The 16,202-nt window shown below is 38.7% G+C and overlaps 1 protein-coding gene across 1 annotated transcript in view; it reads left to right on the top strand.

Annotated features, from left to right (window-relative positions):
* The window catches only part of TESPA1 (thymocyte expressed, positive selection associated 1), a 44,530-nt gene extending 40,397 nt beyond the window's left edge, over nt 1-4,133 (top strand). The window contains exon 11 of the mRNA XM_059081478.2: nt 3,343-4,133. Within this exon, the coding sequence (XP_058937461.1) occupies nt 3,343-3,548 (206 nt within the window). The 3' untranslated portion in view covers nt 3,549-4,133. The remainder of the gene's footprint in view (nt 1-3,342) is intronic.
* Nucleotides 4,134-16,202: the final 12,069 nt, after the last annotated feature.

Below are 16,202 nucleotides of genomic sequence, written 5' to 3'. Positions count from 1 at the left end.
CAGAGCACAGGCTCCAGACGCGCAGGCCCAGCGGCCATGGCCCACGGGCCCAGCCGCTCCGCGGCACGTGGGATCCTCCCGGACCGGGGCACGAACCCGTGTTCCCTGCATCGGCAGGCGGATCCCCAACCACTGCGCCACCAGGGAAGCCCTACAATTACTTTGATTTAATTTCATCAAATGCCATAGGGACATAGAAAAATGAACTTCCCAGAGGATGACATGTCCAGGTGAATCTGGACAGATGAGTAAAGGTTGAACAGGGGAAAGTTATGGGGGGAGGTAGAAGAAACAAGACATTGATATCCTAGGCAGAGAGAAAACATGTTCAAAGTCAAAGAGGAATGGAATGTCATAATACTGTATCTTCAGAAGCTACACCTTCTGCCTAGTGGTCGAAAGGGAATATGTGGGAGAAGATCAAAATTAAGAATAGGAAAGATAGGGCTTCCCTGGTGGCGCTGTGGTTGAGAGTCCGCCTGCCGATGCAGGGGGCACAGGTTTGTTCCCCGGTCTGGGAAGATGCCACATGCCGCGGAGCGGCTGGGCCCGTGAGCCATGGCCGCTGAGCCTGCATGTCTGGAGCCTGTGCTCCGCAACGGGAGAGGCCACAACAGTGAGAGGCCTGCGTACCGCAAAAAAAAAAAAAAAAAGGAAAGATAAATAGAAATCAGATTATGAAACAAAGTCTTCTGTGTTATTTTCAGTGTTTTGATTTAGTCTAGGAAGATAGGAAACTACTTAAAAATTTATGAAGGAAGTGACATGATTAGATTTATCTTTTAGAAAGATCATTCTAGCAGAGGTATGGGAGATGGATTAAATAGGGAGCCAGTGGAGTAAGGAAAATCATCTCAGAGTCTACCACAGAAGACTGAGGAGAAATGTAATGACCAGAAATAAGACAAGAGTGCTGGGAATAGAGAGAAAGAAGAGTGAGATTTTGAGATATTTAATATGTACAGTGGCTAAACCTAAGACCAACCATATTTGTGTTTGTGGGAGAGGGAAGGGATGAGAAAAATAAAGGAAAACAGAGAAATTTGCAGGTTTCATCTTAGGTAACTAAGTGAATATTAATGCCCTTTTATTGAGAACAAAATACAGTAGAAGCAACAAGTTGGAAGGCAAATATTTTAAAGTATAAGTTTAAAAAGGCAAAACACTGCTTCAAGAAGGAAGGTGTAGTGTTCAGTAACATATGTCATAAAATATCCGCTAGGAAAGACAATGCAACTATACCTTTGGATTTTCCACTAGAAAATGATTAGGAAACTTGATAACAGTATTTTTATTTGTGTGACAGGGCTTTACAATATTAATGTGAAAAATGAATAGGAAATTATGCAAACAAAGTAGGTAAAGGGGTCAAGAGACTCTAAGGAGTGTTTTGTTTTGTTTTGTTTTCTAGGATGTGGAAGTTTTAAGCATGTATATTTGCTGAAGGAAAAGAATCAATAGGGTGGAGAGGCCATGGTTCAGGAGGGAAGAGAAATGAGGATGTGAGGTCAACAGAGAGCTGGAATGAGTTGAGATCCAAAGCACTTTTGGAGGGTTTAGCCAGGGACTGAGGTACAGATCTTTGAGTTTAGAGGAAAGGAAAAAGTACAGGTGTGAATACAGTTGTATTGGTTGTCTGGAGAGGAGGTCAAGAAATATATGCTTACTAGTTTCTCTCTTTTTCCTGTTGGGTCATCATTAAAAGCATGAGGCAGGAAATTTGAGGAGGATCATAAAGATTTGAGATCACCACTATGGAGAAAGGACAAGAATAATATTTATTAATAGAAATATGTATTAATAGTCAAATTGGTGAATAGCATTAGGACTCAGCTCAAGGTGCAGAACATGGATTGGGAATAGTTTTGTCATTTTCTCCAGCAGTGCTCAGCAGTCTATACAAAAGAATAAGAATAAAAGCATAGGTATACTTTTATAAGTCTAAACATTAAGAGTAAACTTTTTCAGGAATCTCATTTCATGGTGAGAAGAGCAGAAAGCCTAAGTCACATGACTCTTTGATGCCATTGCAGCTGCTGCTAATAACTTTAAATATTACTTATAGTAGTGAGAAACGTTTCCCCAGGTAGGGTATAAAAGTTTCTACCAATCCAGTACACAAAGTTGTCTCAAAGATGCATGATGTGACAAACAATCCAATCAAGACATGAGCCTAAGACCTAAATAGACATTTCTCCAAAGAAGACATACAAGTGGCCAACAGGTGCATGAAAAGATGCTCAACATCATTAATTATCAGAGAAATGCAAATCAAAACTACAATGAGGTATCACCTCACACCAGTCAGAATGACCATCATTAAAAAACCCACAAACCATAAATGCTGGAGAGGGTGTGGAGAAAAGGGAACCCTCCTACACTGTTGGTGGGAATGTAATTTGATACAGCCACTACGGAGAACAGTATGGACGTTCCTTAAAAAACTAAAAATAGAACTACCATATGACCCAGCAATCCCACTACTGGGCGTATACCCAGAGCAAACCATAATTCAAAAAGACACATGCACCCCAATGTTAATAGAAGCGCTATTTATGATAGCCAAGACATGAAAGCAACCTAAATGTCCACAGACAGATGAATGGATAAAGAAGATATGGTATATATGCACAATGAAATATTACTCAGCCATAAAAAAGAATGAAATAATGCCATTTGCAGCAACATGCATGGACCTAGAGATTATCATACTAAGTGAAGTAAGACAGAGAGAGAAAGACAAATATCATATGATATCACTTATATGTGGAATCTAAAAAATGATACAAATGAACTTATTTACAAAATAGAAACAAACGGGCTTCCCTGGTGGCGCAGTGGTTGGGAGTCCGCCTGCCGATGCGGGGGGCGCGGGTTCGTGCCCCGGTCCGGGAGGATCCCACGCGCCGCGGAGAGGCTGGGCCCGTGAGCCATGGCCGCTGGGCCTGCGCGTCCAGAGCCTGTGCCCCGCAAAGGGAGAGGCCACAACAGTGAGAGGCCCGCATACCGAAAAAAAAAAAAAAAAAAGAAACAAACTTACAGACATAGAAAGCAAACTTATGGTTACCAAAGGGGATAGTGGGAGAGGGGGAGAGATAAATTAGGAGTTTGGGATTAACAGATACACACTACTATATATAAAACAGATAAACAACAAGGTCTTATTGTATGGCACAGGGAATTGTTTTCAATATCTTGTAATAACCTATAATGAAAAAGAATATTTGTATGTATAACTGAATCACTTTGCTGTACACCTGAAACTAACACAACATTGTAAATCAACTACACTTCAATTTTTAAAAAAATGCATGCTGTATTTCTTTTAAATTCCCATTGCAGGCTTTCACCACCACCACAGCACGTGCTCTGACAGCAGCGGCTTCATAGAAGAGCCTAACTCCCGCCTCCTCTTGCAGGAGGCTGTATGGCCTCCAATATCCAGCTCCTGCTCCCTGGCCCTACAAACTCCTGATCTCAGTAGGAGAAAAGCAGCATGGTACACCGGACAGAAGATCAGAGTAAGAGACTTGGAATCTCCATCCTGATGCTATCATGAACAGCATGCACAGAGACAGACCTTAGGCAGTCACTTCATTTCTCTTTGGTATTTCTGCTCTGTGGGTATTAGAATACATGGTCGACATGATAGGGACAGTGGTAACCTGGACAGATACTTAATTTTCTCTCAAGCTTTGACACTGCCTAGGACAGTTAGAAGAATTAAGGATGATCAAATGTGAGGAACAAGGGTTGCTACTGGAGTGCTCTCAAAGGGCTCCAGCTAAATGAGGAAGCACAAATCCCACTTTCAGGCCCTGAAACTTTGGTGCAGCCTACAGTAGGATTCCCTCTCAGCCTCTCTTCATCCCCCTGTGCTCCTAATTAAATTCCAGGAAGTCTTCCACCATACCAGTGTCCTGTTTTTCTTCTTGAGGCCTCATCCAAGGAGATACACTTGGAGCCTCCCCACTAAAACCATTTTCTCCCTGTATCCTAAATTTTGGATCTTCTTAGGAAAAGAGACGAGCGGGATTCAGAGTCCCTCCTCTTGGCCATTGCAAAAAATTCACAGTATTTTCTGCTGGCAGAAAACAATACAAATAAAAATATGTTTTTAAACCTTGGCACTTTAAAAAAAGAATAAGCAGTTGTGGTTTGCGTCAGAAGGAAAATGTTTTGGCAATAAACAGAGCTTGAACACTGACGGGACTCTACCAGGCCATATGTGGTATAGAGCATTTTAGATACATTCCTTCTCAAAGAAAATTCTAGTAAGGTGGGAGCGGTCACACACGCATGCATGCGCGCTTACAGTAAAATGTATTACTTGGTTGCCTAATACACTGCAAGATAGTGTATGGTAGACAATTAGAATATTGCCTACCATACCAGTAAACAAAGGATGTCACAGTCATCAGTGACTGCAGACCTTCAACGTGAGTCTGTGAGCCCTGAGGAAACTCAGGATATGAAAACCCAGGATACTGGCCCCAGCTGAGGTGCATATCAAAGGAATGATTTCAGTGAGCCCATACTCCTGCATCTTCTCATACGTAGAGAAGCGCGAAATTCCTTAACTTGACATATCTGGTTTTCTTTAACAGTACTCTCTTGATGTTCCCGACTACCTGCCCTTTGTTACAAAACTCCTGTGTATCCTAGCTCCCCCACTCACCTCCTGAGAGCGGTACTCTCAGGGTTACTTGAGATTCTGCCTCCCAGGCTTGAAGTCCTAAAAATTCCCGCCCAATAAAACATAACTCTCAGGGCTTCCCTGGTGGCGCAGTGGTGAAGAATCCGCCTGCCAATGCAGGAGACATGGGTTCGAGCCCTGGTCCCGGAAGATTCGCACATGCCGCGGAGCAACTAAGCCCGTGTGCCACAACTACTGAGGCTGTGTGCCACAACTACTGAAGTCCGCGTGCCTAGAGCCCATGCTCCACAACAAGAGAAGCCACCGCAATGAGAAGCCCGCGCACTGCAACAGAGTAGCCCCCGCTCACTGCAACTAGAGAAAAGCCCAGGCGCAGCAACGAAGACCCAATGCAGCCAAAAGTAAATAAATAAATTTATTTTTTTAAAAAACTCTCAACTTTTAGGTTGTGAATAATTTTTTAGTCTACAATAGCAAAGATCAGGAGAAAGGGATTGGGCAGAAAGGATAACCATGAGTGTTAAAGAAAAAAAAATACCAGATATTATGAGCAAACAGAACTCTATTTTATTTTGATACTATTGCCAGTCATAGAGCATAGACCAGTCAGTCAGTCTGGTTGCCTAGCTAGGTGGAAACAAAGGGCTGGAGAGTTTCTAAGAGCTGTAGTGGTAGGCTTCTTAGCCCATCTCTGTTTGCTAATTGTCCTTACCCAAAGGAAAAGTAAACTTTCTGGTATCTTCTTGACAGGAGGTAGTTTTGCAACTTGGAACTAGTCCTCCTCCCCCCACCCCTAAGTTAGGCTCCTACCCTCCCACAGAAACTGGGGAAACGTATCCATTCTTTTTTAGATTCTTTTGCCATATAGTCCATTACAGAGTATTGACTAGAGTTCCCTGTGCTATACAGTAGGTCCTTATTAGTTATCTATTTTATATATAGTAGTGTGTATATGTCAATCCCAATCTCCCAATTTATCCCTCCCCATCCTTTCTCCTCCACTGGTAAGCATGTTTGTTTTCTACATCTGTGACTCTATTTCTGTTTTGTAAATAAGTTTATTTGTATCATTTTTTTAGATTCTACATATAAGCAATATCATATGATATTTGTCTTTCTCCGTCTGACTTACTTCACTCAGTATGACAATATCTAGGTCCATCCTTGTTGCTGCAAATGGCATTATTTTGTTCTTTTTTATGACTGAGCAATATTCCATTGTGTGTGTGTGTGTGTGTGTGTGTGTGTGTATACACACACACACAATGGAATATATATATATACCACATCTTCTTTATCCATCCCTCTGTTGATGGACGTTTAGGTTGCTTCCATGTCCTGGCTATTGTAAATAGTGCTGCAGTGAACACTGGGGTGCATGTGTCTTTTCGAATTATGATTTTCTACAGATATATGCCCAGGAGTGGGACTGCAAGATCATATGATAGCTCTATTTTTAGTTTTTTAAGGAACCTCCATATTGTTCTTCATGGTGGCTTTACCAATTCACATTCCCACCAACAGTGTAGGAGGGTTCCCTTTTCTCCACACCCTCTGCAGCATTTATTGTTTGTAGATTTTTTGATGATGGCCATTCTGACTGATATGAGGTGATACCTCATTGTGGTTTTGATTTGCATTTCTCTAGTAATTAGCAGTGATGAGCATCTTTTCATGTGCCTATTGGCCATCTATATGTCTTCTTCGGAGAAATGTCTATTTAGATCTTCTGCCCTTTTTTTGATTGGGTTGTTTGTTTTTTGATATTGGGCTGTGTGAGTTGCTGGTATATTTTGGAGATTAATTGCTAACACCCTTTCAATTCTGATTTCTCTCTGCCACAACTACTCTCACCTCACCCCCATTGCCCTCACTGCCATCCTGGGTCACCTAGGAAACCCTGTGAAAGGAGAGGAGCCAATCTGGGATGTAGGACACCCACAAGAAACAGGCTGCTCATACTTGAAGCCCGACAAGGCAAAGTGACAAGTGTCCGTATACAAATTGCAGTTTCTAAGTGAATTCTAAGTATGGGCTGGGGAAAGACAGGGACATTACAGGGAGCTGGTTCAAAGGAAAGTAATGTGAGTGGAAAAGGCTTTAGGAGATGGCTTTTCCGGACTACATGAAGGCCTCTGGAGGCTGCTGGGTGGAAGAGTGGAGAGAGGGACCATTGGAATGGGGATAGAGGGACCAGAGGTACTTAGCTGGTTTGGAGAGGGTATAAGCTTTCAGAGTTGCCAAAATCTGAAGATTGGGTGGGTATTTCAAGTTATCCCTTCCCAGGTATCTGGCTCTACTTAGATTCACAGTTCCAGAGTGCAATGAGGATATAAACCCTACTTGGGGCCCCAAACATGAAAGCCTATACCCTCGTCATTCACTAGCCAGCTGTATGATTTAGCCATGGTGTTTAACCTCCCTAAGTTCTCAAATGTAAAGTAAAGATACTGAGAACTGTCCTGTCTAGTATACTGGATTGGAATAAGCAAAGTAATGGTATAAAAGAGCTTTTAGCACAGCAATGTTTATTCTAGGAAGGATTCTAATGAGACAGAAAGCCCTGACTCACAGCATCAGAATGTCAGTAAAGTGAGGGGTAGGTTTAGAATCTAGACATTCACTAACTGTGTTACTTTATTCATGGCTATTGCCATATGGAGGGAGGCCAGAACTAAGCCTGAACTCAACTCTGCTGAAGCAGGAGTGATAGTTTTTAAGGGTGAGAGTGAGCTAATGGAAAAGCACCAAAGGACCTTAGGAGGTGGCCATAGACCATCTGTATTTGCTAACTGGCTTTATCCAAAGGAAAAATCTCTCTCATATCTTTGTGACAGGAGATAGTTTTTCAACTTAGGGCTAGGCGTCCTATGATGTTAGGCTCCTACCCTCCCACAGAAACTGGGATATAAAGGTGCTAATTCTCTTTTGATGATTACATTCCAAAGAGATGGCTCCCAGGTCCTTGTAAAAGACAGTCCTGAGTTGTAGAACTGGCAAGAGACTTGGAGATTTCTATTTCAAAGGGGTAGAGGAATAATTTACAATGGCAAGGGTTTTTTTTTTTTTCTTTTCGTTTTCTTTTCTTTTGCTGTGGTGGGATTTTATTTTCTTTATTTTGTTTTTCTTACTTTTTATTATTTTTATTTATTTATTTATTAAACATCTTTATTGGAGTGTAATTGCTTTACAATGGTGTGTTAGTTTCTGCTTTATAACAAAGTGAATCAGTTTTACATATACATATGTCCCCATATCTCTTCCCTCTTGCGTCTCCCTCCCTCCCACCTTTTTTACTTTTTAAAATTGAAGTATAGTTGATTTACAATGTTGTGTTAGTTTCAGGTGTACAGCATAACGGTTCAGTTTTATATATATATATATATATATATGTTCTTTATATATATATTTCAGATTATTTTCCATTATAGGCTATTACAAAATAAAGAATGTAGTTCCCTGTGCTATACAGCAGGTCTTTGTTGGTTATCTATTTTATATATAGTAGTGTGTATAGGTTAATCCCAAACTCCTAATTTATCCCTCACCCCCTTTCCCCTTTTGTAACCATAAATTTGTTTTCCACATCTGTGAGTCTGTTTCGGTTTTATAAATAAGTTCACGTGTATCATTTTTTAGATTCCACATATAAGTGATATCATATAATATTTGTCTTTGCCTAATTACTTCACTTAGTCTCTAGATTCATCCATGTTGCTGCAAATTGCATTATTTCATTCCTTTTTATGGCTATTATTCCACTGTGTATATATATATATATATATATATATATATATATATATATATATATATATATATACACACACACACACACACACACACACCCCACATCTTCTTTATCCATTTATCTGTCCATAGACATTTAGGTTGCTTTCCTGTCTTGGCTGTTGTAAATATAGTGCTGATATGAGCATTGGGGAGCATGTTTCTTTCTGAATTAGAGTTTTCATCTTTTCCGGATATATACCCAGGAGTGGGATTGCTGGATCATATGGCCACTTTATTTTTAGTTTTTTAAGGAAACTCCATACTGTTTTCCACAGTGGCTGCACCAATTTCATTCCCACCAACAGTGTAGGAGGGTTCCCTATTCTCTACACCTTCTCCAGCATTTATTGTTTGTAAACTTTTGATGATGACCATTCTGACCGGTGTGATTTGATACCTCATTGTAGTTTTGATTTGCATTTCTCTGATAATTAGTGATGTTGAGCATCTTTTCATGTCCCTCTTGGCCATCTGTATGTCTTCTTTGGAGAAATGTCTATTTAGGTCTTCTGCCTAATTTTTTGACTGGGTTGTTTGTTTTTTTGATATTGGGCTGCATGAGCTGTTTGTATATTTTGGAGATGGATCCTTTGTCGGTCGCATCATTTGCAAATATTTTATCCCAGTCTGTAGGTTGTCTTTTTGCTTTGCTTATGGTTTCCTTTGCTGTGGAAAAACGTACATTTAATTAGGTCCCATTTGTTTATTTTTGCTTTTTTTTCTTTTGCCTTGGGAGACAGACCTAAGAAAACATTGGTACAATTTATGTCAGAGAATGTTTTGCCTATGTTCTCTTCTAGGAATTTTATGGTGCCATGTCTTATATTTAAGTCTTTAAGCCTACAATGGCAAGTTTTCAAAAAAAAAAATGCTCTAAGAAAATGGAGGTCAGGAGCCTAGAATCAAGAAGAAGCCTGCCTAAAGCTCAGTTAAGTTGAAGGGACCATTAAGGCCATCTTGTTCAATACTAATTATAATAATATTTACTACATAAGCTTGCTATGAGCATCAAACGAGTTATTTTCTGGAAGAGCAGAGCAGAGTGCCTGGCACTTATTAATCATGAGAGAAGGGTTTGAAATTATTAATATTATAAATGATATCTGAGAGTTCTTCCATTTCTGAGGTTTGTTAATTCTTTAGGACATAATGACTTTAATACAGAAAAACAATATTTTCTCATAAAACAACTGTAAATCTCAATTTCCTGGGCATCAGTTTGTATTCTCAGACAGTTTTCCAAGGTGAACATTCAATCTCCAGTCACTTTCCTGCCCTTGCTCAGCACACATTTGCTGCCTATTCTAACACATTCACAGCCCCTACGGTCTCAAGACTTCACAGTTTTTATAAACCAAACCAAATTAGTGGTGTGACTCTTCTAGGGGTGGAGAAGGCTGATGCTTGGTGCTTATTAATATCTAATGCAAAAGGACTATTATATTATCTGCTGGTTGGCATGATCATTTTCCCTATACCCACCTCTTTGTTAGTGTGAGGATGGGAATTAATAGCACGAGGGTATCTAAGGAAGACCTCTGCTTCATCCATCCTTCCTCAGTCCTGTCTCTACGGGGAAATGTTTCCATAAAGGGCTATAATAGGACACCCAAGCTTGGACAGCAAATGGTTCAAGACAATTCGAATGACACCGTTTTGTAAAGATTTTCTATCCTAAGAAAATTTCTTTCTCAGATGTTTAGTGCATGATAAAGTTACCATTCTTTAATACAACTTTCTCCTTCTGTACATTCCTATGGCTATACTTGGTCACCAGTAAACAATCATATGCAAGCAGATGATTTCTATGCATGAAAGCAAACAGTAAATCATATATATATATATATATATAATAAGGCATTATATTATTTCTTTTCATAAGTTGCAATTTAAGGCACAACTAGTCTCTTTTTATATCCTATACCACTTCCCAAATGTACCTGTAAATTCAACTTTTATACTATAATCAAAATCAAGGTTACTGTATTTATAGCATTTTAAGAAAAATGTGTTGTTCAGCATTTTCCCCTGTGGCCTCTCATTAGTGAGTCAGGATGCAGTAACCTTCAGTAGGGTGCCTTCTGATCTTGGTGCATGCAGAAGAAATAGAGGAATGAACACAGGACTGAGAGTAAGAAATGTTAGCTTGTGCATTGTCATGGCTCTAAACCTGCCTCCTGACCCAGGACAAGTCTCTTTCTCTCTCTCAACCTCAGAGTCCTCCTCAACTCCCTATTACAGCTGTAGAAGCCCCTTTAATCCATATCCCCCTTTCCTGCCATAATTTTTCTCCACAGAACTTACACTACTTCATATTCTATGTTTACTTACATGTTTATTGCCTCTTTTTCCTTAATAGAATGTAAACTCTGTGCAGGAAGACACTAATCTGTTTTGTTCACTAATGTCCTCGGGGCTAGAAAACCACCTGATGCATAAGCATCACTCTATTTCTTAAATCAATGAACAAATGAGGAATGAGGAGACCAGATTAGATGATCTCAAATCTTAACCATTGGATCTTTGATTTAGTCATGAGGTATTTCACCGTTTGGTTTCGTTCCACCTTGTTGCATCCTCATCCTCCCAAATGAACTGTAATAAAATACTTCCACCATCTCATGAACTTAACAATAGCAACAAAGATTTAGGTTAGATGCAAAGCCTTCCTCATACATTCAAATAAATTCTATGTTAGCTCTTACACCAGAAATGGCTCCCAATTTGTTCCTTATGTAAAATTTATCTCCAAGTATATATTAAAACTACTAGAAGACAGGCACTGGGACCTTCTCTTTTATCTGTACACCCAAAGAAAGAAAGTAAGAAATTTGTAAATAGGGCTTTAGTGGCTACGTAAAGAAACAGTAGGAGGAAAGTCCCTCCCCTTGAGGATCTTAATACTTCAGAAGGAAGAAAGAATATTGCTCTACCAGGCAAAAAGTGATCCTGCCTAGATGCAGAGAGATGGGTGAGATGAATTTTCTAAGTTGTCTGTTGCCAAAAGTGCCTTTAAAAATAGATTGGACTATTTCAATCTGTCCAGTGGGCATTAGAATGATTTAGCTGAAGAGAGAGCAGATTGAGTGAGAACTGAGTCAATGCTTACATGTGTAAGCCACATTATTACCTGCAGAGAAAGGGGAACAATTGTTCTTCCCTGCTGAAGAATGGGAGGAGAGAAATGAGCTAAGATTTCAGCAAAATGAAGTTAAGACTATACCCAAGGGGGCACTAACTGTCAGTAATAACCATAAGGCAACATAGCAATGATGACTGAGCAAGATGTTACAGTGCATTTCTGCTTTGGAACTCCTTGCAAACACAAACAAACAAAAATTCTTTAAAGAATTCAAAGGGCTGTGAACTCAGAAAAACTTCAAGAATTCATGGCAATTGGGAAATGTCCCTTAAAAATCACACATGCTTGTAGGCAGGGAGAAGTATTGGAAGTGGAAAGGGATCATTAATCCCAGATGACCAATTTTCCAGGTCTCACCCAAGAAAGAAAATTGGTTCAAACCCTTTGGTCCCTCAATGTGGCTATATCCCTCTTAGAATGCCTATGAAGGAGCTGAAATATGAGAGTTTTATGGTGCATATGAGAAGCATCGGTTGTTTAAATGTTAAAGGGGACATATTCAAGAGCCAGGGGTCTTCTACTGAGACAAGAACTCTGTGTTTGCAGGTGTTGGCAATTAAGAGGGAAGATGGTGACAAGTAGGAAAGAGAAAGCTCAGCTAAGTCTCATTTGAACAAATGCTCAGGCCTCTGTGGTCACACCCACATTCATCCAGAACCTGAAGATGTAAATGATCATTAGTTTCATTGCTAATTTTTACTATTGCTACACATAACAATAATTAATGATTGCTACTAATACAAAAACATTTTCAAGACAAATACCTCTATCACATGCCAGGCACTATTCTACAGGCTGATGAGTACTTTTAAAAATGCCTTATAAAAAAAAAAAAAAAGCCTTATGTTTATGCAACTTTGTTCCAATAGAAATGACTTTGATTGTATCAAAAATCTCAAATGGTCTAAGGTAATAATGGACATGTATTGTCTCATGTGCCCAAGAAATTAGAGATAGAGCTGTCTTCAGATGAGACTTGAGTTTATAGCTCAAATAATGGGACCAAGCAGTTTATTCTTTCCATTTCTTGCCTCTGCTTCTTTGATAATTGTTCTATTTTCAATTAGTTTTTCCTTCCATAATCCAAAAATGGCTGCCACTCAATCCTGGGCTAAATGCTTCCTCAAGTACATGTCACATGAAGAATAAATCTCTTCCCCCTATTTCAATATAAAAGTTTTTGGCTTCAGTCTGATTGGTTCAGCTTAGGTCCCTTGCCACTCAACAACTAGGACAACCTAGAAGAAATGGACAAATTCTTAGAAATGTACAATCTCCCAAGACTGAACCAGGAATAAATAGAAAATTTGAACAGACCAATTACCTGTAATGAAATCAAAGAAGTAATTTTAAAACTTCCAACAAACAAAATCCGGACAAGATGGCTTCACAGGTAAATTCTATCCAACATTTAGAAGAGAGTGAACACCTATATCCTTCTCAAACTATTCCAAAAAATTAGGAATAAATCTAACCAAGGAAGTGAAAGACGTACACTCTGAAAACTGTAAGACACTGAAGAAGAATATTGAAGATGATAGAAGTAAATAGAAAGATAGCCCATATTCATGGATTGGAGGAATTAATATTGTTAAAACGTCCCATCTGTCTATCCAAGGCAACTATGTAATGCAATCTCTATCAAAATACCCATGACATTTTTCACAGAATTAAAACAAATAATTCTAAAATTTATATGGAACCAAAAAGACCCCAAATAGCCAAAGAAATCTTAAGAAAAAAGAACAAAGCTGAAGTTATCACACTCCCTGACTTCAGACTATACTACAAAGCTATAGTCACCAAAACAGTATGGTGCTAGCACTAAAACAGACATATGGATCAATGGAACAGGATAAAAAGTCCAGAAATAAACCCACGCACTTTTGGTCAATTAATCTATGACAAAGGAGCCAAGAATACACAATGGAGAAAAGACAGTCTCTTCAATAAGTGATGCTGGGAAAACTGGAGAGTTACATGTAAAAGAATGAAATTAGAATATTTTCTAACACCATATACAAAAATAAAATCAAAATGGATTAAAGACCTAAATGTAAGACCAGATACTGTAAAACTCTTAGAGGAAAACATAGGCAGAACACTCTTTGACATAAACTGCAGCAATATGTTTTCGGATCTATCTCCAAGAGCATGGAAATAAAAACAAAAATTAAAAAATGCGACCTAATGAAACTTAAAACCTTTTGCATAGCAAAGAAAACCATAAACAAAATGAAAAGACAACCCTAAGAATGGGAGAAAATATTTGCAAATGATGCTACAGACAAGGGATTAATTTCCAATACGTACAAATGTGCATACAGCTTAATATCAAAAGAACATACAACTGAATCAAAAAATGGACACACCTAAATAGATATTTCTCCAAAGAAGACATAGAGATGGCCAACAGGCACATGAAAAGATGCTCAATATTGCTAATTATTAGAGAAATGCAAATCAAAACTACAATGAGGTATCACCTCACAACAGTCAGAATGTCCATCATTAAAAAGTTTACAAATAATAACTGCTGGAGAGAGTGTGGAGAAAAAAGAACCCTCCTACATTGTTGGGGGGACTGTAAATTTGTGCAGTCACTATAGAGAAGAGTATGGAGGTTCATTATAAAACTAAAAATAGAGCTACCATATGATCCTGCAATCACACTCCTGGGCATATATCTGGAGAAAACTAATTTGCAACTCTATGTTTATAGCAGCACTATTTACATGGAAGCAACCTAAATGTCCATCAACAGATAAATGGATGAAGAAGATGTGGTATATATACAAAATGGATATTAGCCATAAAAAAACAATAAAATAATGCTATTTGTAGCAACATGGATGGGCCTAGAGATAATCATACTAAGTGAAGTAAGTCAGACAAAGATCATATATCACTTATATGTGGAATCTAAAAAAATAATAGAAACTTATTTACAAGACAGAAATAGACTCACAGACATAGAACACAAACTTATGTTTAACAAAAGGGCTAGTGCGGGGGAGGGGAAGAGGAGAGATAAATTAGGAATTTGGGATTAACATACACACCACCATATATAAAATAGATAACCAACAAGAACTTACTGTATAGCACAGGGAACTATATTCAACATCTTGTAATAACCTATAATGGAAAAGAATATGAAAAAGAAGATATGTATATATCCTAAAGTTGGTATAAGATTAAAATTAAAAAAAAAATTTTTTTTTGGCTGCTTTGGGTCTTCGTTGCTGAACGCGAGTTTTCTCTAGTTGTGGTGAGCGGGGGCTACTCTTCGTTGTGATGCATGGGCTTCTCATTGCAGTGGCTTCTCATTGGGCTCTAGGCACGTGGGCTTCAGTAGCTGTGGCACACGGGCTCAGTAGCTATGGCGCACGGGCTTAGTTGCTCCGCAGCATGTGGGATCTTCCCAGACCAGGGCTCGAACCCATGTTCCCTGCATTTGCAGGCAGATTCTTAACCACTGCACCACCAGGGAAGCCCAGAAACAAAATTTATATGTGAAATGATTAAATGAAATGTATGTATAGAGAACAAACTAGTGATTACCAGTGGTGGGGAGGGACAATAACAGGATGGTATAGTGGGATGTACAAACTATTTGGTATAAGATAGTTTCAAGGATGTATTGTACAATGCAAGGAGCATAGCCAGTATTTTGTGGTTTGGGTATTTTTATTTTTAATTGACATACAGTTGATTTACAATGTTGTGTTAATTTCTGCTATACAGCAAAGTGATTCAGTTACACATATACATACATTCTTTTTTATATTCTTTTCCATTATGGTTTATCATAGGATGTTGAATGTATTCTCTGTGCCATACAGTAGGACCTTGTTGTTTATTCATTCTATATATAAAAGCTTACATCTGCTAACCCCAACCTCCCACTCCATCCCTTCCCCTACCCCTTACCCCTTGGCAATCACCAGTCTATTCTCTATGTTCATAATTCTGTTTCTGTTTTGTAAATAGGTTCATTTGCATCCTCTTTTAGTTACCACATATAAGTGACATCATATGGTATTTGTCTTTCTCTTTCTGACTTACTTCACTTAGTATGATAATCTCTGGTTGCATCCATGTTGCTGCAAATGGCATTATTTCATTCTTTTTTATGGCTGAGTAGTATTCCATTGTATATATGTACTACATCTTCTTTATCCATTCATCTTTCGATGGACATTTAGGTTGTTTCCATGTCTTAGCCAATATTTTGTAATAACTATAAATGGAAAGTAATCTTTAAAATTTGTATAAAATTTTTTTTAATTTTAAAGGAAAAGTTTTCAGAACCATATACCTCACAAGGACTGCCCTTTTTGAAGTTTATTTTTATATCCCTATCAGGAATGTGTATTAAATAACTTTTTTATAACCCTATGAATCTTGTCCGGTTTTCAAACTATAAAGCTTCATACACACCCCAATGAGGTCATATTCCTCCTTGCTCTGAGAAGGCTCCTCTTCAAATTAGAACTTACAGTTTGAAATATTCTAACCATGGTAATCCACACTAGAATGCACCCTGTGGGCTGTTCTACATGCTAATCCTTCTGTGAACTCCTGTTCTAAAACCCTTCCAACTCCTCTTCT

Source organism: Kogia breviceps, chromosome 12 (genome assembly GCF_026419965.1).
Source record: "Kogia breviceps isolate mKogBre1 chromosome 12, mKogBre1 haplotype 1, whole genome shotgun sequence".
NCBI classification, from domain to species: domain Eukaryota; kingdom Metazoa; phylum Chordata; class Mammalia; order Artiodactyla; family Physeteridae; genus Kogia; species Kogia breviceps.
This window is presented reverse-complemented; position numbering and strand designations above follow the sequence as displayed.